This window comes from Leptidea sinapis, chromosome Z, assembly GCF_905404315.1.
Source record: "Leptidea sinapis chromosome Z, ilLepSina1.1, whole genome shotgun sequence".
NCBI lineage: Eukaryota > Metazoa > Arthropoda > Insecta > Lepidoptera > Pieridae > Leptidea > Leptidea sinapis.
Genome location: NC_066312.1, coordinates 20,249,186 through 20,272,366, shown reverse-complemented (window position 1 = coordinate 20,272,366; position 23,181 = coordinate 20,249,186). Strand labels below are relative to the sequence as shown.

Sequence of the window (23,181 nt, the reverse complement as noted above, 5' to 3'; positions counted from 1 at the left end):
GATAGGCACTACACTCCTGACCAGGCAATGGTCGGACGTTCCGAGAGGAGCGTCGACAAAGACTTGGTAACCATCGGGATTTGTAGTCAGCAGAAGATCCAATAAGGACGGCATGTGGCTATCCACATCCGGGAGCCGCGTTGGCGACTCAACCAATTGGGACAGACCATACACCAATGCAAAATTATGCACAGATCACCCTGCGTAGTCTGTGGTACGTGATCCAAGCCATTCGGCATTGTGCCCTTTGAAATCACCCAAGACTACGATTTCAGCGGAGGGGATCTGTGCAAGTACGTCGTCAATTGCCGCTTGAACGCAGCTCATGAGATGATCGGCGTTACCACTATGGGACCTGTAGACACACGCATAGATGCGGACGCGGTCCTCTAAATCTACGCGGAGCCAGAGAGTGGAAAGGTCCCTACCCTCAAAATTGCCGAGACGGCGACAGCAGATATCCTCCCTAACGTACACACATACCCCGGCATGAGGCAAAAAATTGTGCTCAATTTTGTACCCGGGCTACGTTAAATATGACGCATCGCTAGGTCGAGATATCTGCGTCTCAGTAAGGAAACACAAGGCCGGCTGCGCCGTCTCAAAGTGGTGGTGGAGGTGGATATCGTATCATTCTTAAAACTTGGTATGTCGTGCCTCCATCAGCTAGTTATCAGATACCTGATACACTCCATTAGCAGCACATGAGTAAATGGCACCTCAAATAAGCTGGGGATATAATAAAATTACCCCCAGAAACAAGCATACTTGTTATTCCTACTACTTGGGAGCAGTCACAATAAACATCATACAAGTTTTATGTGACGCAGGTTCGTGCATCGTCCATAAATTTGTAAATATAATCGCAGAATTTTTTTAACAATATGATATTTAGCAAAGTCTCTCCATAAAAAAATCAGTGACAATAAAATATACTTAGCAGTACCGCATCACAAAACAAACTCCGGTTAATAGCCTGCGCCCGTCATCTTAACATGACACACATGCAACAAATACAGTTGTTGTACAGTTATTATAATAACCCTTATTATATAGCTATGTGTTTCATAGGTGATTCCACCATCGTCGGGCCTTATCGACTATGCGCTAAGTATGAGACCGGACTACCACCAAGCGATCGTTGATGTCATTTTGCACTACAATTGGGACGAAGTAATCTTCATTTACGATTCACACGATGGTAAGTACTGCACTATATTTATAAAAGCACTCAGAAGAGTCTGCATTGTTCTATGAAAATGATCTTATTCAGTAATCCATTATAATGAGAAACATTGCTGCTTGATACCTAATATTAATTGTAGAATAAAGTCTCATAATATGTAAAATAAAGAGACACACTTAACGTATTAATTTCTCAGGATGTCTCACTAGGAAACCTTGCGTAGAGACAACCAGTAAATTATTGCTTTGTGATCTCGTGGATGATTTCAGCTTAATTCTGTAAAAATTTTACTTACTTTTTACTGGTGTTTATGATTTGAAGCTTTTTTGTATGATATGATTTTTTTTACAAGAAATAAAGGAATTAACCATTACTCCCAAACATTGAAGTGCGTTAGCATTCTAAGATAATTTTCCGTAGAGGAGATAAGGACGAGAAAAACCATTTTTACAGCTGACATCATCACCTAAAAGGTGGGAAAAAGTGCAAACTAAATATAAAATAATTAAGTATTTCTGTATGATATAAATGATGAAATATGAAAAAAAATACGAGGCATGAAACATCGGTAGTTAACTTAAAGGAGTATACAGTTTATTTTATATCAGTTGAAAGAAAGCTGAAAGAGAGAAGAACACCTCTAACAGATAGATAGATACAGCAAGATAGAAAAAGAACGCGAATCTAATGTTTTGTTTTAAATTTTGATCTTCATCATATTATTTACATGAAAGTTTTCTTTTTTAAATGTTTAAAAACACCTTCCTTCCTTAAAGGCCGCCAACGCTCTTGTGATTCCTCTGGTGTTGCAAGAGAATGTGGGCGGCGGTGATCACTTAACACCAGGTACACCCGTACGCTCGTTTGTCCTGTAATTCCATAAATAAAAAAAACATTATTTTGGAAAATCCAAGATACATTAATGACAGCTCGCAATAATTTAAATCGCATTTTATCGCAGTTCTTTGCAACTGAAATTCCAATTTTATAAATCGTAAATCGTACCATTCCTGGATTACAACGCTGTATCCGATAATAAAATGTCGACTCGATGACTTTGTGGGCAACCGAGCCGCTTGGTAACTCATCAGGCTTAATAGGATGCCAATTATTTGTGTGAAACAAGTTAAACCGAATGTTATTTTAAATTGGAAAACACTTTTATTAAATTAATTGCAAGCTTTAGTTATTTATAACATTTTTTCCAGTAAGAATCTTGATAATGACGGTAATAAGACTGATTTGGTCTTGAGATGATTTGTAGATAATCTGGTAATTAAATCTAGTAGTTTAGAAGCTAGAGCAAAATTTATACGGAAAATTTCCACCTCAGTTAGGTTATTTATCAATAGGATAATATTACATTTAAATTGGCTAAAAATGAGTGGCTAATACACATTATTTTAGTATATGTATATACTACACAAAACAAGTATTTATTAAATATATTATTTCATATTTATATACCCATAAAAAAACAGAAAAATAAAGTCAATAAAAAAATCAAATAAGTCAAATAAAAAAAATCAAAATAAAATAAAATAATAAAGTCAAATCAATGTCATTCAATTCATTCCATTGCAAGATAAGCTCACGCATCTCATTATTGTAATTTCTTTGAATAATATTCTTAATTATTTTCTGAAGTATTGTTGTATCGTATCGTGTAATTAACGTATCATATAGTATCAGTGTTTGTGTAAGTTCTTTATAATTTGGCTGAGTCTATTGATACGGGTACTGGACAAATAATTTATTATTATTCGTACAGAAGTTGGACGAATAATTTTATTTTAGGCTGTTGCTATTCGTCCGGCAACTGGACGAATGAATTTAATTAGTCGTCCTATTATCGGATTAGAGAGAAAAAAGACATCATTGAATGAAATTTGGATTAAAACTTAGTATCCCGTAGCACGAATTATGAGGTAATAAATATTTAAATTGATAGAGTTTTAGCCCACGATTATAATGCTACCACTCTAATTACAAGGTAATGCACCGTTCCAGAGAAAAAAGCATTATAACCTAACCACAAATTATGACATTTTTAAGGGTTGGACTTTTTTATGGGGAGGAAAGAGAGGGAAACGCCTAGAATTCGTTTCTGGAACTCGCCGAATAAATAAATATAATTAATTCGTCAAGTACCCGTACAAATAGTCACTTCGTTATAATTTATATTTTATGTACTCCTTCTTAAAATGGCGTATTATAAATAGTGTTAGTGTTTTTCTGACAAAGATACTGTACCCAAACTATTATATACACACCCCATACGCTAAAAATGTATGATGTTAATATCAAAATGAAGTCTATACTCTTAAATAACAAATACCGTTAGGATGTTTACAGGTAACGTGTAATTGAGCTAATTGAGCAATATGTATCTAAACCTCAATAATCAGACTGGTGTTAGAGTATAAGCGGCTTGCTTACTTCAATTGTTGCTGTTAATTACATTTCCTGTATCGAAATACGCAAGTCTTAAAAGCAAACCTTGAGCTAAAAAATGTTGTTCTAATAAGATGTTTGAGTTTTACTTTTAATGGAACATAGCATTTTAAATACGTTCATGCTTTGTTCATTTTCTCTCTACGGTCGTTTTCTCGTGACTGACGATCATGGTAATCAGAAGAGGAAGCTGGACTCTACCTACCATATACCTGCATCGGTGCATGTCTATTGCCTCTCTGACAACCAAGCAGATTTTAATCGTGGGTCTCTCACTTGATCGGTCCATCGGGTAGGAGACCGTCCGCGGGATTTGCTTGCAGTGTTCCAAACTACGATCAGTTTTTTTAAGACTCTCACCTCTCCCCTTCATTATATAACCATATTGTGACCGAAATAGATGAGAATTCTCTATTAAAAAATTGTAGAGAGGCAGATAAAATCGATGCATTAGTGTGCTTGACAGTCCATTTTCAGTCTTTTATTGTTATCATTATAGTGAGTTGTGCGGCACGAACTATGGTAATATAACGTTTGTTCATCAGTGGTCCGTACAAGCAAAATACTTTCATTTTTCATTTCTTTATAGAACCAGAACGCCACTTTTCTTAATCTGTCTCATTTTCAGCATTTTCAATATACCTATTAATGCCTTACCTATTATAAATACTGAAACAAATAAAAAAAAATCTATTGCTAATAACATTTGTTACTTTTACAGTGTGTTAGTTTAATACATAAATATAAAAAATATATAAAAAACTTATTCGAAGTGGTCTCCATTGGCTGCAATACAGTTCTTTAAACGTTGAGGCCAGTTATCAATAGAAGCACGCACTGTTTCCATGGGAAAATTCTTCACTGCCAATCGTACGGATTGTTTCTATTACTTAGAGCAAGCCGTACTTACTAAAACTGACTATAAATCATTATACAACGGATTAAGATCAGGTCTCGACGACGGCCAGACTTCAGCTCTGATTAAGTCCGAACGTTCGTTTCCAACCAAGACTGAGTAGACCGAGTTTTATAACCCAGCGCCGAACCGAGTTTTTTAACCATAAATAAGGCCATTTTGATTGTTAAAATATTGCTAAATTGTAAAAAAAATCTCATACACATAGAAAATATTTCTGTGACCTCTAACTAGATACTATTACAATTAGTTAACATTAAAAAGCTTCTCTCAGAAAAATCAACTTTCATCCTTAAATTCAACGACTGTCTGGCAAATTTGCGATCAGGTCACGTGTCCTAACGCGAGTTTAACATTTTATAAGCATCCCAAGAAAAGTACTCCACGCTCCTAAAGAAGTTTTCACCTCAAATATCTGAAAAGTTATCAATTCGCTTACACTGTAAATCGTTAAAGATAAAATGGAAGCAATTATATAGTAAAAGTAATAACTTAACATTGTACCTATGTTATCAAGACTGAGACCACCACAAGCAGCGCTCGTTCACGTGCATGATGCGTGGACCAGCTACCTACATCGCTGTAACGATCCGTCCCATGGTGCCACTACGAGCAGCACCATTTAAGCGAGTATGAGAACCTAACAAATGTGTCATTATTTTAACAAAATTTTGCTACTCTTAAGGCTGCTATCCCAAGATCGCATAAATAGCCCATAATTGAAACCTATTCCTGACGGTTTATATAAAGCTTATATTTTAACAAAAAATAATTATATATCTACTGAATATGAGAAAAACATTATTTTTTTCTTTATATTTAAATATTTTATAAATAGTGTAAAATATCACCAAAATACCCATAACTTTTACAGTTGGAGCCATGCTAATGATTCAATCCAGATAAAAATTGTACGAAAATGTTTTAATTGTACACCAATACAATTTAACAATATGATATAGGTTTCTAAGTTTTGTAAAGGAAATTGTATTAGGTTTGTAATAAATTAAAAATGCTTCTAATTCTGAATTAAATCTATGGTGATCTGTGCGAAAAAGGTAACCTAGCTCCGCTCAATTCCTCAATGCCATTGGCTCGGTCCCCAGCCTTAAATAAGCCAGAAATACAGTAACTCGAATATACCTTTTTATTCTCATGTTTAAGTTTAACAGCTTTAATTTTGCCTCTGTCACATTAGGCATAACAAATCTTACATATTTCGTTTTATTGTATTCAATCACAATTTGTTTGTACTAAAGCAATGGATAGCTTTAGAAAGAGCATGCTTTACATCATCAGCATATAATACTTGACTACATTTAATTTAAAGGATCAAAGAAGTGTTATCTACAAACAGTACTACTTCATGATTATTTCCTACAAGGTAAAGGAGATATATAATGGTTATAAGTACCTACTTATGCCATTGGGTGTCCATTATCATATATCAGAAACAGAAATATCAATATTTGCCCAACACCAGAAATTCGGTAATTGAGTGGTTTTCTTAGGGACATCTGAATGATTTTAGGAAAGGATTTAAAAATAGGTAAACTATAAAACTCTCTATACGATCTCAAAATCAGGGCCTAGCTTTAAGAATAAAAATAATGCACAATTTACATTTACAACATAGCTGAGAAGGAATATTAAAAAGAGTTTCTAGAATTACCCAAGATAACACTTAAGTTTTATGTGCATGCACGGATTGCAACTTCAACTAAAAATCTAATCTTATTAACCGCTATGCTCCTTTGTACCTTAGCTTTCTTTTTATAGAAATAGTTCTTGGGTGGAAATAAAATTAGAAGTAAATAAAACGGTTTCAAAAGAATCAACTTTAATTTAACCAATAAAGAGGCTTATTTTGTAAGCTGGGCTGCAAACAAGATGCCACAACTTATTTAGTTTGGCATTTACCTACGTTGTTGTTGTATCAGTACGTTGTACTACCTATATTAAACTATTTTGTATCTCACGCGAACATAATTCACAAATTGGCAATTAACTTACTACGAACATTCAAGTTTAATTACCTCACTTGCAACTTCACGCTTTATAGAGCATCCCTAAGTGAATACGAGTACTACTTCACCAGTGTTGTCACGGCTTTGTTCGGCATTCTCTTACATTTTCTTACCTACTTCAAGACTAGTAAAGTGGTTTAATGAGGCCATAGCTCTTACTTAAGTTGAATTAATTATCACCAGAACTTATATTAAGGATTGGTCTCCGCTGCACTCCAATTAGATACTGCAGGTGTAGTCGCAAAATGTTGAAACTAATAGAACGCCGAAGTGGGTGTAAACTAAATTACCGTGTTTTGTAGTAAAACTTTGAAAAAATAATACAACAAGTAATTAAAAAGATACTGGGAACACCTACTATCATCAGTATTGTGTATTTTATTAATTTCAATGTAAAATAACACGAAGCGTATGTTAAAAATTTTAAAGATGCCATTGGGTGTCAAGGTGCCACGCACACAAGCATCTAATAGTTGCCGTAATAAAATGGCTATCATTCTTAGGTAGCGCGATAATTAGTTGGAGCGCACCGGAGACCTTCCAGAATCCTTAATCTTAGCACCAGAAGTTGTTTTAGAAGTTATACGTATTTTGTAAAAAAAATATTATCACATTGAATTTATTACGATGCGTGCGCGCAGCTAAATGCCATTCCCGAATATTTCCGATTTCGTTAAGTTAACCGATAAATCTCCATCTAGTACAGTGTGAAAAAGTGTCTTTCATTATGATATTTAACTATCAAGCGAAACAACAGATATTTATAATAATGGGTAACTATTTAAACCGAGACGTTCTTTGGGGGAAGCCTGTGTCCAGCAGTATATGTCTTCCGGCTGATATGATGATGATGATTTTCAAGTCATCAACTATCACCTTTACGAAGCGTCTTATTAATAACTATATTGCTTGATTATCTTCATGTATCTATCTAACAGTAGAAACGTCAGTAGAGCACAATAATGGACTGCACAAGCTAACTGCAATCACCTGTTTAATATTTCATTATTATACCAGTTTCTGACTGACTTGCAGGCAGTCAGCTTAATTAAACTAGTCCCGATAATAATCAGAAACAATTATATATTTATACGTAATTAATTTTACACGTCATTGGCACTTATTCCTCGTGTCTACAGCATTAGTAGAAATTCAGAATTAGGGTAATTTTTAAAGATTTTGATTTTCTTGAATACGAGAACTTGGTTGAGTGGATCGAAGACAAATTCTTAAAATTACAAAATTTTATAGTTCGCAGCAAATTCAATAAAATATAATGGTTCCAGGCTAATAAAATTTCAAACTCTACCTGGTGTAACTATGTTTTTAAATTCCTCTTCTATAAAAAGGGACTTATGTCGTTGGGTTAGTAACTTTTCAAAAAATTTGCAAAATCTCTCTCTCTCTCTCTCCATGTGCCTATCCACTACTAGAGGTTCGCCTTCAATTCAACGAACTTTGTAATGTTTTTTCTCGTGTGAAAAGGTCTTGCACTGTACTAATATTAATTGTCCTATCCCGTTTATTTCGGAGCCTTCTATTTTGCTCATCATCTGAAGTTGTTAAAGGTCCTCTCATGATGATACATGAACCCCTTACCTTCATTGGTCGAATTAGTAACGTTTCGTTACTAAATCTCACAAACATATATTACTATCCTTTTCTTATATATCCATTTCTTTCGCACATTAAAAATGTTGATATTTATTGAAACCATGAAATAAATACTTAATAGATTTTATTCAATTTACAATTTCAAACTGGGTGCTATATATTTATTCACCGCCATAACGATGGTTTACCCTAGAGCATAATTCATAAACTTACTAATGGCTCTTCCTTTTGTGAATTGATTGAGCGGTTACTTTTGCAAATTTTGATATTAATTTATACCTGAGCAGATCTAAATGCCAAATTTGATGGTAAAGTAAGACAACAGACAATTCGGGCCTTATTAATTAGTTCTTAGAGAAAATAGTTGGCTATAGGCAGCTCTATAGCAAACTTTTTCCTTTTTTACCTCTTATGAAACTTTGATTGGTATTAATAGTATTAATTGTTATTATTATTACTATTAATTGTTAGCTCAGGTTTGTAATGCTTCTTTTCAGTTTCATTTTTTGTCATAAATTTTATATATATTTTAAATAAAATCATAATAATAACTGTATTATAAACCATATTGTTATCTAAATTACTCTTAATGAACTAGTTCTAAGACACCTTAAGATAATTAAATAACAACATCTGATACTATAATATATTCTAAATAGTTGCAGTTTGCACCGGCCGTACCTGAGTGCACTAATTTAATTAAAGGAACTAATACTTGTACTAAACTTTGTTGATGCAACACTACCCTGCTTACTCCTGACAAGTTCACTACGGAAATAATTGCAATTAAAATCTCATTCTATCTCGCAGTTAATAAGTTGCATCTGTGCTTGGTTGCTTGAGCTATCTGGCATATGGTTTTGGATTAATTTTTTTACACTTTTCTGAAAATTTTATTTGTAAAAAAGTAAGCAAACGGACAAGAGGCTCATCTATTATAAAGCGAAAAACCAACCACCCACAGTCATCCGCAATACTAGATCGTAGGCACTGACCTACATAAATACCGCTGGACGGGCTGTTCCGTATGTTTGATAGAAAATTTCCCGACTTCCGAATGGAATGGTTGCTTCAATGATTGGTTCCATCGTATGGAAAAATGTGTCAAATTTCGCGGAGAATACTTCGAAAAGCAATAAATACATTTTTAAATAGTAATGTTGTGTCACTTCCTTGATTCCCGAAATTTTCAGTGCCGCCCTCGTATTAGAGGTCGGTGAACATAGGGGTTGCCGTCTTTTGTCTTTTATATGTACGCAGCTGTCAATTGAAATGTTACTTCAATTCAGATAAACTTCAAAATAATCGTTATATATTTTGTGTGAACTTTAACTTCGTAATTTATCTCTAGATATGTTGACCGTAATGTTTTCTTACTTAGATCATTTGCTTTGGATTTTACACGCGCAATCCTTTGGGAGGCTAATACGTAATATATATTTCATTGAGATCCTGAATAGGACACGTCGGAAACATATGTAATAACAGTACATCAAGTAGATCATTGTTGATGATGTTCCAAATATTCAGCGCTTTGATCGTGGCATGCGTAATCCATAGACACGACAAAAGCAAAATGATACTGTATGGTCATAGCTATCGATATTTCAGTGGCGTTGTCATTTTTAAATCAAATGCCAATATGAAAATGCAAACAATACACTAAATATAACTAGTTAAATATAATTTAATGATTAAGAGGTGCACAAATTAAACAAAATTATTATATGAGTTATTTTGTATGATTAAGATTTTTTTATTAGATGTATCACGTTTACAAGTGACGATTGAATGATATAATAATACTTTTATAATAATACGCATTTCAGTCTGTTAAAAAGTGTTCTTTAAAAATAAAATTAATGTACACCCTTATTTATAGCGGAGTATTGCTCTCATATCTATTACCAAACTTTCGTATTAACACGAATAACTGCTTGAACTATTCACTGGCTACTAACTGACCGTTTTAAACTATTCCACATGATGCGGAGAGAGGAGAAAGCTTTGTTTGAAGGTTCGAAGTAATATGATATAAGTTAGTGGATCCGAGATAAAATGTGAACTGGAGATGGAAAATGTTTTGTGAATTATTAATATAAATAAAAGTTATTTTAGGAATAAAAGTGTTTATACAAATTTTAATTAAACTAGGTATGTGGAAGTCCAATCCGTGGATTGTGGACTTTAGATATTGTGCCTCTAATGCACTCAACCTAACGGGTATGACACTTATAATGGTAATATAAATAAGTTAATGGCTTCTTCTACAGTATCTACTGAACAGCCTGCTAGTAATTGTATTCAAGAAAATTGACTTGACATATCGCTCTTATTTAAATCTTAACAGCTTTTTCAAATCGTTATAATTTGATTTGAAAGAACATTGAGTATCAATTATCTACAATTAATAATATCAAAGTTAGTTCACACAAATTGCCATTCAACTCTGTAAAATTTTATATTATTTCACATAAATTTGTCAGATTTTTTTAAGAAAATAAGGGACAAAACGAGCACGACTAGCTACGGTGCCCTTCAGACCGAAACACAATAATACTTACACATTATTGCTAAAGATAACTTATAATATAATGCCCAGCATATAGTTTCAAGCCTTAAACATGTATTAATTATTGATATTATAACAAGACAAAGCTACTAACTAAGAGTTATTCTAATTGAAACTGTCCCACTTACACTATATTTACTTTAAAATGTGCACGGAACGAGGGGTTCTTGCATAGAAAGTAAAGACCACCCATTGACAATGGCAACCGCCGAGCTCCCTTTCTTTTATTCCAATTTAAAAGTATAGAAGCCACTGCTATGATATTCATTTTATTTCCCAGATGTAGCTTTGATGTTTTCCTTTTAAATTTATTATATCTTTATAGGGATTTATTTCTTCGCCATTTATTGTTTGAAATTGTGAAGGCCTTTCTGTACTTAACTATTTCAGTGGCAGTATAATAAAATATATTTTTGTATATTGGAATTTGCAGTGGAGTCGATAGCGGTATTTTTAACCGACTTTAAATAGGAGGAGGTTATCAATTCGATCGGTATTTTATTTTTATGTATGTACACGGATGACTCTGAGATTTATGATCCGATTTACGTTATTTTTCTTGAGAACGATGCAGATTAGATGAAAAAAATTTATATAGTTTGGCCCAGTAGTTTTCATTTTATGAAATTTTTAACCGACTTCAAAAAAAGAGGAGGTTCTCATTTCATCGGTTTTTTTTATGTTTGTTACTTCAAAACTTTCGACTGGTTGAACCGATTTTGATAATTCTTGGAATCAATGAGAAAACCTTAAAAGTCTTAAATTTTGCTATACATACGTATAGCAAAGTGGATGATAAATTTACGAATAACTCAATAACGCGCCAACCGATTTCGATGATTCTGGAAAACATATACTTCAAAGATAGTTTGGTGAGAGTTTGGTTAGGTTCTGATTACGGAATCCATGACAAAGTAACGGAATACTGTCTGTAATCAAATTGCAAAGTACTAATAAACTTAATTGCTGCATTGAAAAATTTAGTATATTTACACATATTTAGACAAATTGTTAGTTAGTGTACTTCAAACTCACTAAAAATTATAAAATAAAAAAAATAACAAAAAAACAACCGCCTTCAAAAACACTTTTCCAAAACAATATATATAATGTGCACTAAAAAGTATAAAAATAATTGCGTATTTTTATACAATCTAATTAATTAATCTTATTCTAGTTACGATTATTGTAATTTTTGGAGTCGGTGTCATCCAAGATAGGTTTGTTACTACATACATAGTTATAGGTGAGATGTGCTTGAGTCGTGAGGAGGCGAGAGGCGAGAGCGGGTTCTGGCGGAAGGACACAGATTCCAAAAATAACAATAATCGTAACTAGAATTAGATTAATTAATTAGATTGTATAAAAATACGCAATTATTTTTATAGTTTTTAGTGCACATTATATATCTTGTTTTGGAATAGTATTTTTGAAGGCGGTTATTTTTTTGTTAAAACTTTTTGACAAAGAAGAAAATTCGGAAAATATCATTAAAATTTTTATTTAAGTAAATTTAATATATTAAAATATTTTAAGAGGGCGACTGGACCTTGGATCGGAGGTTAACATTAACTTCGAGTAAACAAATTACTTTTTTAGATTCTGATAGTGAATGCACGAAATAAATTGATTAGTCGTTACATCCTATATTTCTCTTATCTATCAATGCTTACTCATGCTTAACGTTATCTTAAAACAATATCTTTATGGTTGTACCAATACAATTCCTTGAAGTAAATATAAGTTCCTAAGTATACAAAACATTTCCCGCCCATTTCAGCAGGAATTCAAAAACTTGTGAAATTTGCTTCTTTAATTTTTGTTTCTTTTAAAACTAAAAAATATTGTGTTCGACATGTTGTATAACTAGATAAAAAAACGCGCGTGCATATCGTAACCCATAGCAAATCACGTTTTTTGACCCATCATATTCCACATAAAACACAATAAAGTATCGGTATAAACCTTACTATTGCTTTGCATCGCGCATTTGAAGTCTACATTTTAGAGCTAAATCATTAATTATGAACTCTGTATTTGGTCAGGTATAAATTAATTGATCTAAGCGAGAGCTGACAGTGAACAAACAAGCATCGTAGCTACTCCAAGGCACAAATTTGCGAAATATGTGTGATCTAGTGATACACTAAATAAGTTGGTCTCTCCATTTCACACTTTACAGTTCTCACTTATAGCTAAAACTTCATTTATTATTTCACTGTAGAATGGTAATAAAGCTTTGTGTGTGTCTTTTCCAAAAATAACAATAATCGTAACTAGAATTAGATTAATTAATTAAATTGTATAAAAATACGCAATTATTTTTAAACATTTTGTGCACATTATATCTATTGTTTTGGAATAGTGTTTTTGAAGGCGGTTGTTTTGTTGTTAAAAATTTTTTTTTGTTTACCTCGATGATAAAATTGTTTTTTTAAAAACGGCTTTTTTAGGAGTTTTGATTTGAGTTTTGTTTTAGAAGGTTGATTATATATTACAATTATTAACTGACACTAAAAAGTAAAAATATTAAAAAAAATATATGTTTAAAAAAACCGATATCAAAACCTGAAAAGTATCAAATAACTAAAAATTTTATTTAATACACCTTTACCTTTAATATTAATAAAATAGTATTATTTGTATGTGCTACATATTGATAGCTTTGAAGTCGGTGCCAAGCCAAATATAATAGTAAGTACCTACACTCGCCACGCTTGACTTTGAGCGGGATAGCTTCGTCTAGAACAAAACAACACAAGCGGACAGACACGCGTGGCCAGACAACCTTAGTAAATACAGTAATTATAAATTGAATAAAAAGCTGTTTATATATTAATTTTTATTTGTTTAGGGCTTGGCACCTACTTAAAACATATAAATAGGTAGCACATAAAAATAAGAGCATTTTATTAATATTAAAGGTAAAGGTGTATTAAATTATTTTTTTAGTTATTTGATACTTTTCAGTTTTTGATGTCGATTTTTTTTAAACGTAGTTTTTTTTACTTACGTAATAATAGAAGCCATTAAATATTACATACTTAGTAACTGATGTGTAATTGTAGTTGTAAGATCACAAACTTAATTAAATTATGACAAGTGAATGAAGCCTCTTTGAACTGAAAATAATATTTGAGTCGTTGGTACGTGTATAGTGATATAAGTGTATATATACTGTTGATGAAAGTGAAGCATCGAATCCTGTGGAAAGTTCAAATATTGATGGATGAGTTTTGCATTTTGTGCTGTGTTTTCATTTGAATTTATGACTTTGATGAAGCGATGGAACATTTTTCTGATATATTCTTTAGTTTTTTACTTTTGAGTTTACGAAATTGTATGATAGATACACAAACCTCTATATTTTTCTTTAGTTAACGCGAGTTTTACACATTTAAATAAAATACTTTTTAAATGATTGAAACGCTTGTATTTGTAACTGAGTTTTAGATGAACACGACGTTTCATGACCTTTCGAGGTCACTTTTTTGTGTGCGTGTAATCTTTACGCGCAATTGAAGTAAAACCTAATAATAATTAACTTTAGGAATAATTAACACATACATAAATACATTATAATTAAAAAAAAAATATTAAAGTCGTGATACCAACTAATAACTCAAGTATTGCTGAAGAGCATGGAGCATTATTACATTTTTTTGTTATTTATTTTTCTCGCAAAAGCTGACTGACGGCTGAGGTTATACCTCATCGCTTGAGCAAAATTGGCATTTCAATATCTACCTAGACTAAAAAAATAATCCATTAAAATAATATTATATTTTCAAGTAAGATTTTATTTATTTTATAAAGAATAATATAATATTGACACACTTTTACACAAATTATCTTGCGCCAAACTAGGCATAGCCTGTACTATGGGTACAAGACAACTATAAAATATATCGTACAATATACTTATTTGAACATACATAAATACATATAAACATTAAACGGAAACAAACTTCTATATTCATCATATAAATGATTGCACCTACCGGAATTCGAACCCGGGACCTCTATAGCTTTTAGTCAGGGTCACTAACCATTCGGCTATATGGGTCGTCAGAATGATATAGTTAATCTGATATTATTCACTAGAAAATAAACACTTACACTTTTTATAACTACAAGTGATTATCATGTTCTTGATTTTCTCTTTTATCTTTATTTATTGATGAAAGACTAAATTTTTTCCGGGATTCCGCCATTTCATTTATCTGATTATTATTTTCATCTTACATTCTATTTATAGTTCATTGTAGCACTTGCACATTTTAAAATTTTTATAATTGAAAATAAGTATTGAAGTTTGAATTAGGTATTAATAACCACATATAAATATGACGATGTTATTGTATATTAACGAATATGGCTATATTGGCTCGAATTCTTCGCCTGTCCTAATAATGGACGAACAAAGAAAAAACTGGATGGTACAGAAACGTGACGCCATCTTGCCGTAACGGACTTCCGGTTCCGTTGCATTGTCGTTAAGTTATCTCGTAGTCGCGCCTAAAGAAATTTTATTTCAATAAAAATGTTACTTTTACGCAAAATGTAATGTAAAATCATAATTACAATTAAACGCGTTTAATCCTTTAAAAAGTGTTTTATTGAAGTGAAACTTCCTTAGAATCGTTGTGATTTGAAACGAAAATCGAGACGATACAGACACAAACAGGTACATTTATAGAATTCAGCCGGATTATACAGTGTTTTGTTACCAGGCGATCATAGTTCAAGAAGAGATTATCTCATGCACAGAACAGAAAAACCTAGTAGAAGCGGCATCATGTCATTGTTCTATGGAAACCGGTGTCTTACACATTAATCTATGAAATATGTAATACACAGGCTTAAGAGATCCTATAAGTACTGATGAAGTATTAATAATCTTGTTAGTCTTATGATATATGATATTTTATAATATCATGTACATATGCTACAATGATGGCAAACATTCCCAGAATTCATGGTTTTCGATCTATGTTTTACAATTATATTACGTATTTCCTCTACTCCATGATGTGACGCATTTACTTTTGGGAGGCTCCTTTGCACCGGATGCTAGCTTGATTATGGGAACCATAACGGCGCCTATTTCTGCCGTGAAGTAGTAATGTGTAAACATTACTGTATTTCGTCCTAAAGGGCGCCGTAGCTAGTGAAATTATGTTTCAAGGTTTTCAGCAATCCTAAGCGGCACTGCATTGCAATCGGCAGAGCATATTAATTACCATTAGCTGAACGTCCTGCTCGTCTCGTCCCTTTTAATTAATTTTAATTATATATAAAAAAAAATCATGAGGTTTTTCTTCTACTCCACCTCGACTCAACCTTATCGTTGGAACATCAATTTTTAAATTGAACAAAATTGTTAAATATAGACAATAATATTTAAAAATTAACGCTTCTTTAGTTTAACTGGAATCTTACACATATTTGTTAAATAATTAGCTGTACTTAAGAGACAATTAAAATTATTAATATGAATTCATCGTAGTCTCTCTTGTACACAATTAACACAACCATAATGCTTACTTACACCCTTATCGCATGATGCATTGAAAAGAGCAAACCTTGAATACTGTTTATAAAGATTAAATTTATTTCGATAAAATTATATCGATATGTACATGCATGCACTTGTTGAGTAGCAAGATTTTTTTATTGTTTACATTAATTATTATAAGTTACATCGATTAAACATAAAGGTAAATGAATCATGCGTCGTAATTGTAGGATTCATTTTGAATTGTGTAATTTTTCACAACTTATAAAAATTATTAATTAAAATATAATTCAATTATAATAACCGTTGATAGGAAATCCCTTTGTTGGACATATTTTTATTGGGGCTATGATTTCTACAGTCAAAAATGGCACAATAAGGCATATTTGTATTTTTTTAAAAGATAATTATGCATCACTTGACATCAAACGACTGGTCTCACTTGAGCCTAGAGTAGGTACATTTGTACACAATAGTGGCGACAGGGTAAAGCCCACATGTCACTTCCACTAGTCTTTTCTGTTCCGTGATCTTATGTATGACACGAGTTTACCTTAATATATTCTGACATCAACGACTCGGCGTATTACTACATAGACCCCAGGAGAAAAATATGGTAGTGGTGATAGTAATGTCTCTCATAGCGGTTTGTGGTTGTAAGCATGTGTCATCCCAGCAACATGTACTAGGACTCTATATGCAGCTTAGAGGTAAATTTTGTAAATTTTGCATAGGATACAGCGATTCCGTTGATTGAGATTTTGGACGCTAAATTTAATTTGAAAATACGCAGCAGTCACACTGTATCAACAACAAGATCAAAAGCAGGAATCGACGCAGCACTCCATAGATAAATAGACTATATCAAGACCAAAGTATTTATTTCATACTTTAGTTACCATAAGCCTCTTGTATCATTTATCGAAAATGTAAGCTCTGAGTCTGTATGAAATCTATTTAATATATTCGAATAAAATGTAAAATAATTATCAAACTTTTTATCACTATGATCATTACTAAAAGCAAGATTTATCCTCCTCCAGAACATAATTAAATTCCGGTTCCGAGTATTGTTAAGTAAAAAATATCGAGGCACTTCATGAATATCCACAAATGCAAAAAGCAGCGAGGTGTACCCTCTAAACTAGAATATAAAGTAGGTTATCACCAACATCAACTTTCCATTGAAGGCCTGGTATACAATATCCCTGTAGAATGTAAAAATCGTAAAGTACGAAAATGTCAAACTCAGCTACTTCATTTAACATGAAATTCAGAATGTTCCGTACGATTTGGCCGATAAGCAAAAGATAAACATTATATATTCTTATGTAAGAACCGAATGCATCCGAAAACTTAGATGATATCAATATTCAATTTATTCAGTGAATGTATAGAAGGAAGTGTATAAGTCACATGTCGGGGATCTGTGTGCAGTCATCTTGCAATTCAGTCTGCGTTAAGTTACAGACATTATGTGAAAATATTTTCTTTCGTTTGTGCATCCATTACATAATCTCATTCTAGAATTATTACATAGAAATATTTGGTAATACGTCTCGAGGTTAGGAGTCTCGACTCAATCTAGAATGTTTTGTGCTAGAATTTGGCGAGTCAACATCTCTGAGGAGATGCGAACCACGAATGTCTAATTGATTAAAAGAACAAATCTTAGCTGAATTTACAGTATATATAATTCACGAATCACCGTAAATATTAAAGACTAGACACTTTCCCTTACATTGATAATTCAAATTCATTTATTTTTATTTAAAATAGTATTCAAAATAAATTATTGAGTATCAATCCGAAATAGACTGCCTCAGACCTGAGAAGAACGTATGTAACGTATGTAATATCGTACAATATACATATATAATTAAAGAGCCTGAGGGTATCCTGCTTCATTCCCAGTCTGTGGTATCATTAAGAAAATAGTTTATGTTATAATAACCTTTCCCACACAAACGTTTATTAACGATTCCTTAAAATTTCCTAACACATTTGTTTTGTACATTTTCTGGGATTATATTGTAAAAGCATATACATCGCCCCGTAAAAGACTAACTCGAATTAACCGAGAAGTAGGCATTATCATTGTCACAGTTTCTAGCAAATTCCTTACAGGGTTTATGAACATATAAGTAATACATGTTTATTATATTTATAACAATTTGCTCTTTTTTCTAAATAAAACTATTTAAATAGAAGTCTTAGCCTTTGAACTTAGCCTAAAACGTAATTCTCTCATAAATCATAACACAACATAACTCGGATAGCATACTTTTTCATAGATAACTGAATCAATGTCGTCAATTGTTATTTGAATATTGCTATTTATGCTGGTATATCTTTTTTTATGAAAATAAGGGACGAGACAGGCAGGACGTTCAGCTGATGGTAATTGAGACGCCCTACCCATTACAATTTAACAGCAAAGTGTTGAAAACCAACATTGGTTGTTACAAAGTTTACCTATCATTGAACTGACTCCAAAATCAGTAGGTTCTTAATTTGGCTGTATTAGTTTTACTTGTGTTTTATTTGCTTTTTACTTCAAATCTCCGTTGTTTTGCAAATCGAAATCCATTGTAAAAAACGTATTAGTAAAAATTTTGTAGACAGTTATGCATGTTTGATGTCGGTATTTTGTTTGTAAAGTTTTTCATGTTCCAAATAACGTACAATTATCTATTTGTAAAAATATAATACTCACTTTTAAATGCAATTTTTTCTTTATAATGTTATTAACGTACTGCTATTTCACACCCGCATGTGCTTTTTATTATTTTTGTTTATCTCTGTGCCTGTAGCGAACCCGTACGCAATCGGTCTTATGTTTTAATTATCTGATCATTTCTTGACAGTGCGTTCCGTTTAATTTTAATTTTATGTCACATCTGGATATCTTTTATCTTTGTGATTTTTGATGGGAATTTCAATAAAGATTTACTGAAATTTATGTTGTGTAAATGTGATTTTTTGTCTTATTTATTTATTTAATAGAAAAAATGTTACATTGAATAAACTAATAATGTTTTCGATAAATATACAGCTCCAAAACATAGCAACGCTAATGGTGCGTTTAGGATTGACTTCGTTCATCGGTGGTGTTATACAATAATCGGTCGATCAATCTAGATAAGATTGATCGACCGATACCGACTTCTGTTATTACAATTTGATTACTTGAGATATTTTACTAGAGTATTATTTAAATCGTATTACATACTTGCATGGTATTCACCAACCATATTATTTTTTAATTCTGTAAAGTACAACAAAATATTTTATTTTATTATTTACTATATAGAAGCTCATCCTCCAGGCACAAATATTTTCTATGAACACTTAATACATGTTGCTAATTTATTTTTTATTAAAACTGATTTCTATAACCTACAACCTAATATTTACCTCTGTCCACATTTCTCGGTCATGGATTAAACCATCCACTTTATACTCTCAAATGTACATTGTAGGATCTCCGGAAAATATGCGTTATGATCCCATATGCGTTTAGTGTTTTGTGTTATATTTATCAAACATTTATTTTTGTAAATTCTGGTGGCTTCTGGTGAGAATAACTTATAAAAAGCACTGGCATAAAATGGGTTAAAGATATATTTATTATTTTGAATAAAAGGAATTCTCTATTAGAACGAAGAATAACATAAAGCCTTTTTAATTAACATTAATTATTAATACAGCTTGGAATTTACGCTATAGATGCACTAAGGATCTTACAGCAATGTCTTCTAGGTTTGTCGAAACTGAAGACGTCAAAACGATAAAACATTAAAAGCGCTATTATTCACTGCCCCAAGAACAAGAATAGAATATAAGTAAGGTGAAAACGTTAATGAGGCAAAGAGTGAAATATTTTATTTAATCACGTGATTACGCAGTTTGAAATTCATGCAGAATCTAAGATTTTTTTTTTTATTTTCTTGATAGTATTCTAATATCACCATCATCATCATCATATCAACCGGAGGACATCCACTGCTGGACAAAGGCCTGATTATTATAATGTAATAGTAGATAAATAATAAATAAATTATTATTATTAATGACTGTATAAAAATAATTTAATTACTAAATAACAGCTAATCTAATTCCTTAATTTATATAAATAACTTTATAGTGTCAACATGTAGTCAATAAATAAATACATAGTGCAAGAAAATCTCACTTTAAGTGGATGTATCTAAAAAAAACACTCATTATTTTTCCCAAGCGTGCCATTAGTAAAACTTCATAAACTGTAGCTTTTGGTAAAGTTCCATGTCCCAAAGCGCATTATTTACTGAAGATCATAATAGCTCTCTTCACATTCTTGTATAGTATAGATAAAACGCAGCTGCAAATAGCTTTAAACCAGTATAAGATCAGTACAAATTGCCCGGACCTTTCATTGTGTGGTGCAGCGTCATTTATCACAACGTCTTGTGACTTTAGCAGAGCAATTACTGTTGAAATACAAGCTCAAGAGTAACAAACTGTGAAAGACAAGCTATCGAATCAGCACGATATAATATGCTTCTGCTATCTAGCATTATCTATAATGAAAATGGTCTTTGTTTGAGGCTCAATCACGCCTAAACAACTGATCGTATCGACATGAAACAACCACCATTCGATGCGAAATTTATCCTAGATGGTTTACGGCTACGTTATTTTTGAGGTGTGAAGAAATGGCGACGTAAAATTATCGAAATTGAAAAAAAAACACCGAAATTTGTTGTTTTTTTGTTGCTAATTAGTTGCTAAAAAATTATATTTTTTGCTCTAACCAATCGCAAAAAATCGGCAATAACGCTAACTTTACATTAAGATAGCGTGAGGTCTGAAAAAATGGTGACGTAAAATTAGCGAAATTGAAAAAAAAAAAAACACCGAAATTTGTTGCTTTTTTGTTGCTAAAAAATTAATTTTTTTGCTCTAACCGATCGCAAAAAGTCGGCAATAACGCTAACTTTAAAAGCAACAAATTTCGGTGTTTTTTTTTTTCAATTTCGCTAAATTTACGTCGCCATTTTTTTCGACCTTTTTTTTGGAATTCCTATATTCCTTTCTTTTAAAATTTTGCCTAGTTTTATAATAAAATATTTTTATATTTTAGTTTCCATATGTGCATAAAATTTACATACGTTGTTTACAGTTTACTATTACATTATATTCTTTGCAGTCTGGTATTGCACACAGTAATCTTATTTATTGAGAGAACACAGTACTAATCTATTACTTTTTAAACAAATACTATCATCTCAAATTTATTAAAAGGACAACCCTTGTCCCTCAACAGACATTTATAAAGAAGTCAAGAACCCTCAAGCGTTTCATTATAACAAAATGAGAATTTATTGAAAGTAAAAAAAATGGATATTTACGAACTGCTCTAAATTGTATTAAGAGAATGTTATATCGACTTAAGTTATTCCCGAAATACTCATAAAATAAATAAGAGGCTGTTAGCTACCGGTATCTTCTGACTCATATACCAATCGCTTTTGATAAAGTATAAGATTTAGATGTTATTTTGCGATGTCACTTTGTTAAAGAACATTAAAAAAAATTGAAAATAATGTAATGTATCTAAAACATATTTTTCAAAGTTATTTATACATAATTGTATTTTTATGGAGGAGGAAGATGCAGCACCAAGAGTGTTGCCGGCCTTTTTGAAGGTACTCATGTCGTATCGTCCCGGAAACACTGCACAAGGAAGCTCATACCGTAGCTTTATTGTACGTCGAAGAAAGTTCCTTGAAAACCGCACTGTGGAGGAATGCCACACATCCAGTTGGTGGAGAGTATATCCTAATTTGTGGCGTATCGTGCTAAGGTGGAATTCGATGGCAGGGATCAGGTGAAATAGCTCTTCGGAACACTCCTCATGATAGATGCGGTAGAAGACACAAGGTAAGTGATCTAACCATTCACAAAGTACTGGTTCCCCGACAGTTGCACGACGAGAATTGCATGTGGTCAAATGATTCGAGCTAATACTGGGATGCGCCAGACCAGAGATGACAGCAATACTCCATATGTGGCCGGACATACGCGATGCAGAGCGCTGTAGTTATTGCCCTGCTCTATTATCAGTATGACGCCCACCTTCTTCGACGCCAATTTGGCTTTGCCGTCCAGATGACCACGAAATTTTCAATCGCTTAAGATTTCAAGACCCAGTAGGTACTCCGATTCTAGGCGGGACTTTAAGGCAAGTGTTGTTGAAGAGAATTAAAGTATAATATTCGTGCTATTCACATATAGTCAATGAATATGTTGCATTTTTATCATCTTGTCAGTAGTGACTTCATGATCCCATTCCTGTCTTGGGATGTAAGCATGATTAAGAATACTGAAGACACTGAAACATGTGGAAATCTGATGGTGCAAGGCTGTAAGGCGGATGTATTAACAAATAAGCTAACCTTTCTAGTCTCTCTGTCTAGTACGTTATCATGATGATAGACCTTGCTTTTGATAGAATCCAGCTCCATTCGATTTATCTCTTAAATTACATCAGTTGTTGGCAGTAGAAATCCGCATTGATGATTCTGTTCGGCAGTAAAAGTTCATAACGAACTATGCTCTTCTTAACTCTATAGTTATTTCCATGCGACCGCACAACTTTACGATTTTAATAATATTTTTTTTAAATGATATTACCACTTATAACAGAATATGTACCATACTTGGATCACATCATTGCCAATATTTAATGCTATTTCCGCTGAAATTTTTTGCAGAATGCAACTAAAGCCAAACCGTTCGGCTTAGAGGTGATATGCATCCTCTACAAAAGAATCGAACCCACGCTGAAACCTCGAACAAAAGATTGGGTTAATCGGCAACGTAAAATTCTATTCAAATTCGACACGAGTT

The 23,181-nt window shown here is 32.4% G+C and overlaps 1 protein-coding gene across 2 annotated transcripts in view; it reads left to right on the top strand.

Annotated features, from left to right (window-relative positions):
- Positions 1–23,181, top strand: part of LOC126978681 (glutamate receptor 1-like) — a 136,917-nt gene that overhangs the window by 48,671 nt on the left and 65,065 nt on the right. For both annotated transcript variants that reach the window (XM_050827680.1, XM_050827679.1), the window contains exon 4: positions 1,072–1,201. In XM_050827680.1, the coding sequence (XP_050683637.1) occupies positions 1,072–1,201 (130 nt within the window). The remainder of the gene's footprint in view (positions 1–1,071; positions 1,202–23,181) is intronic.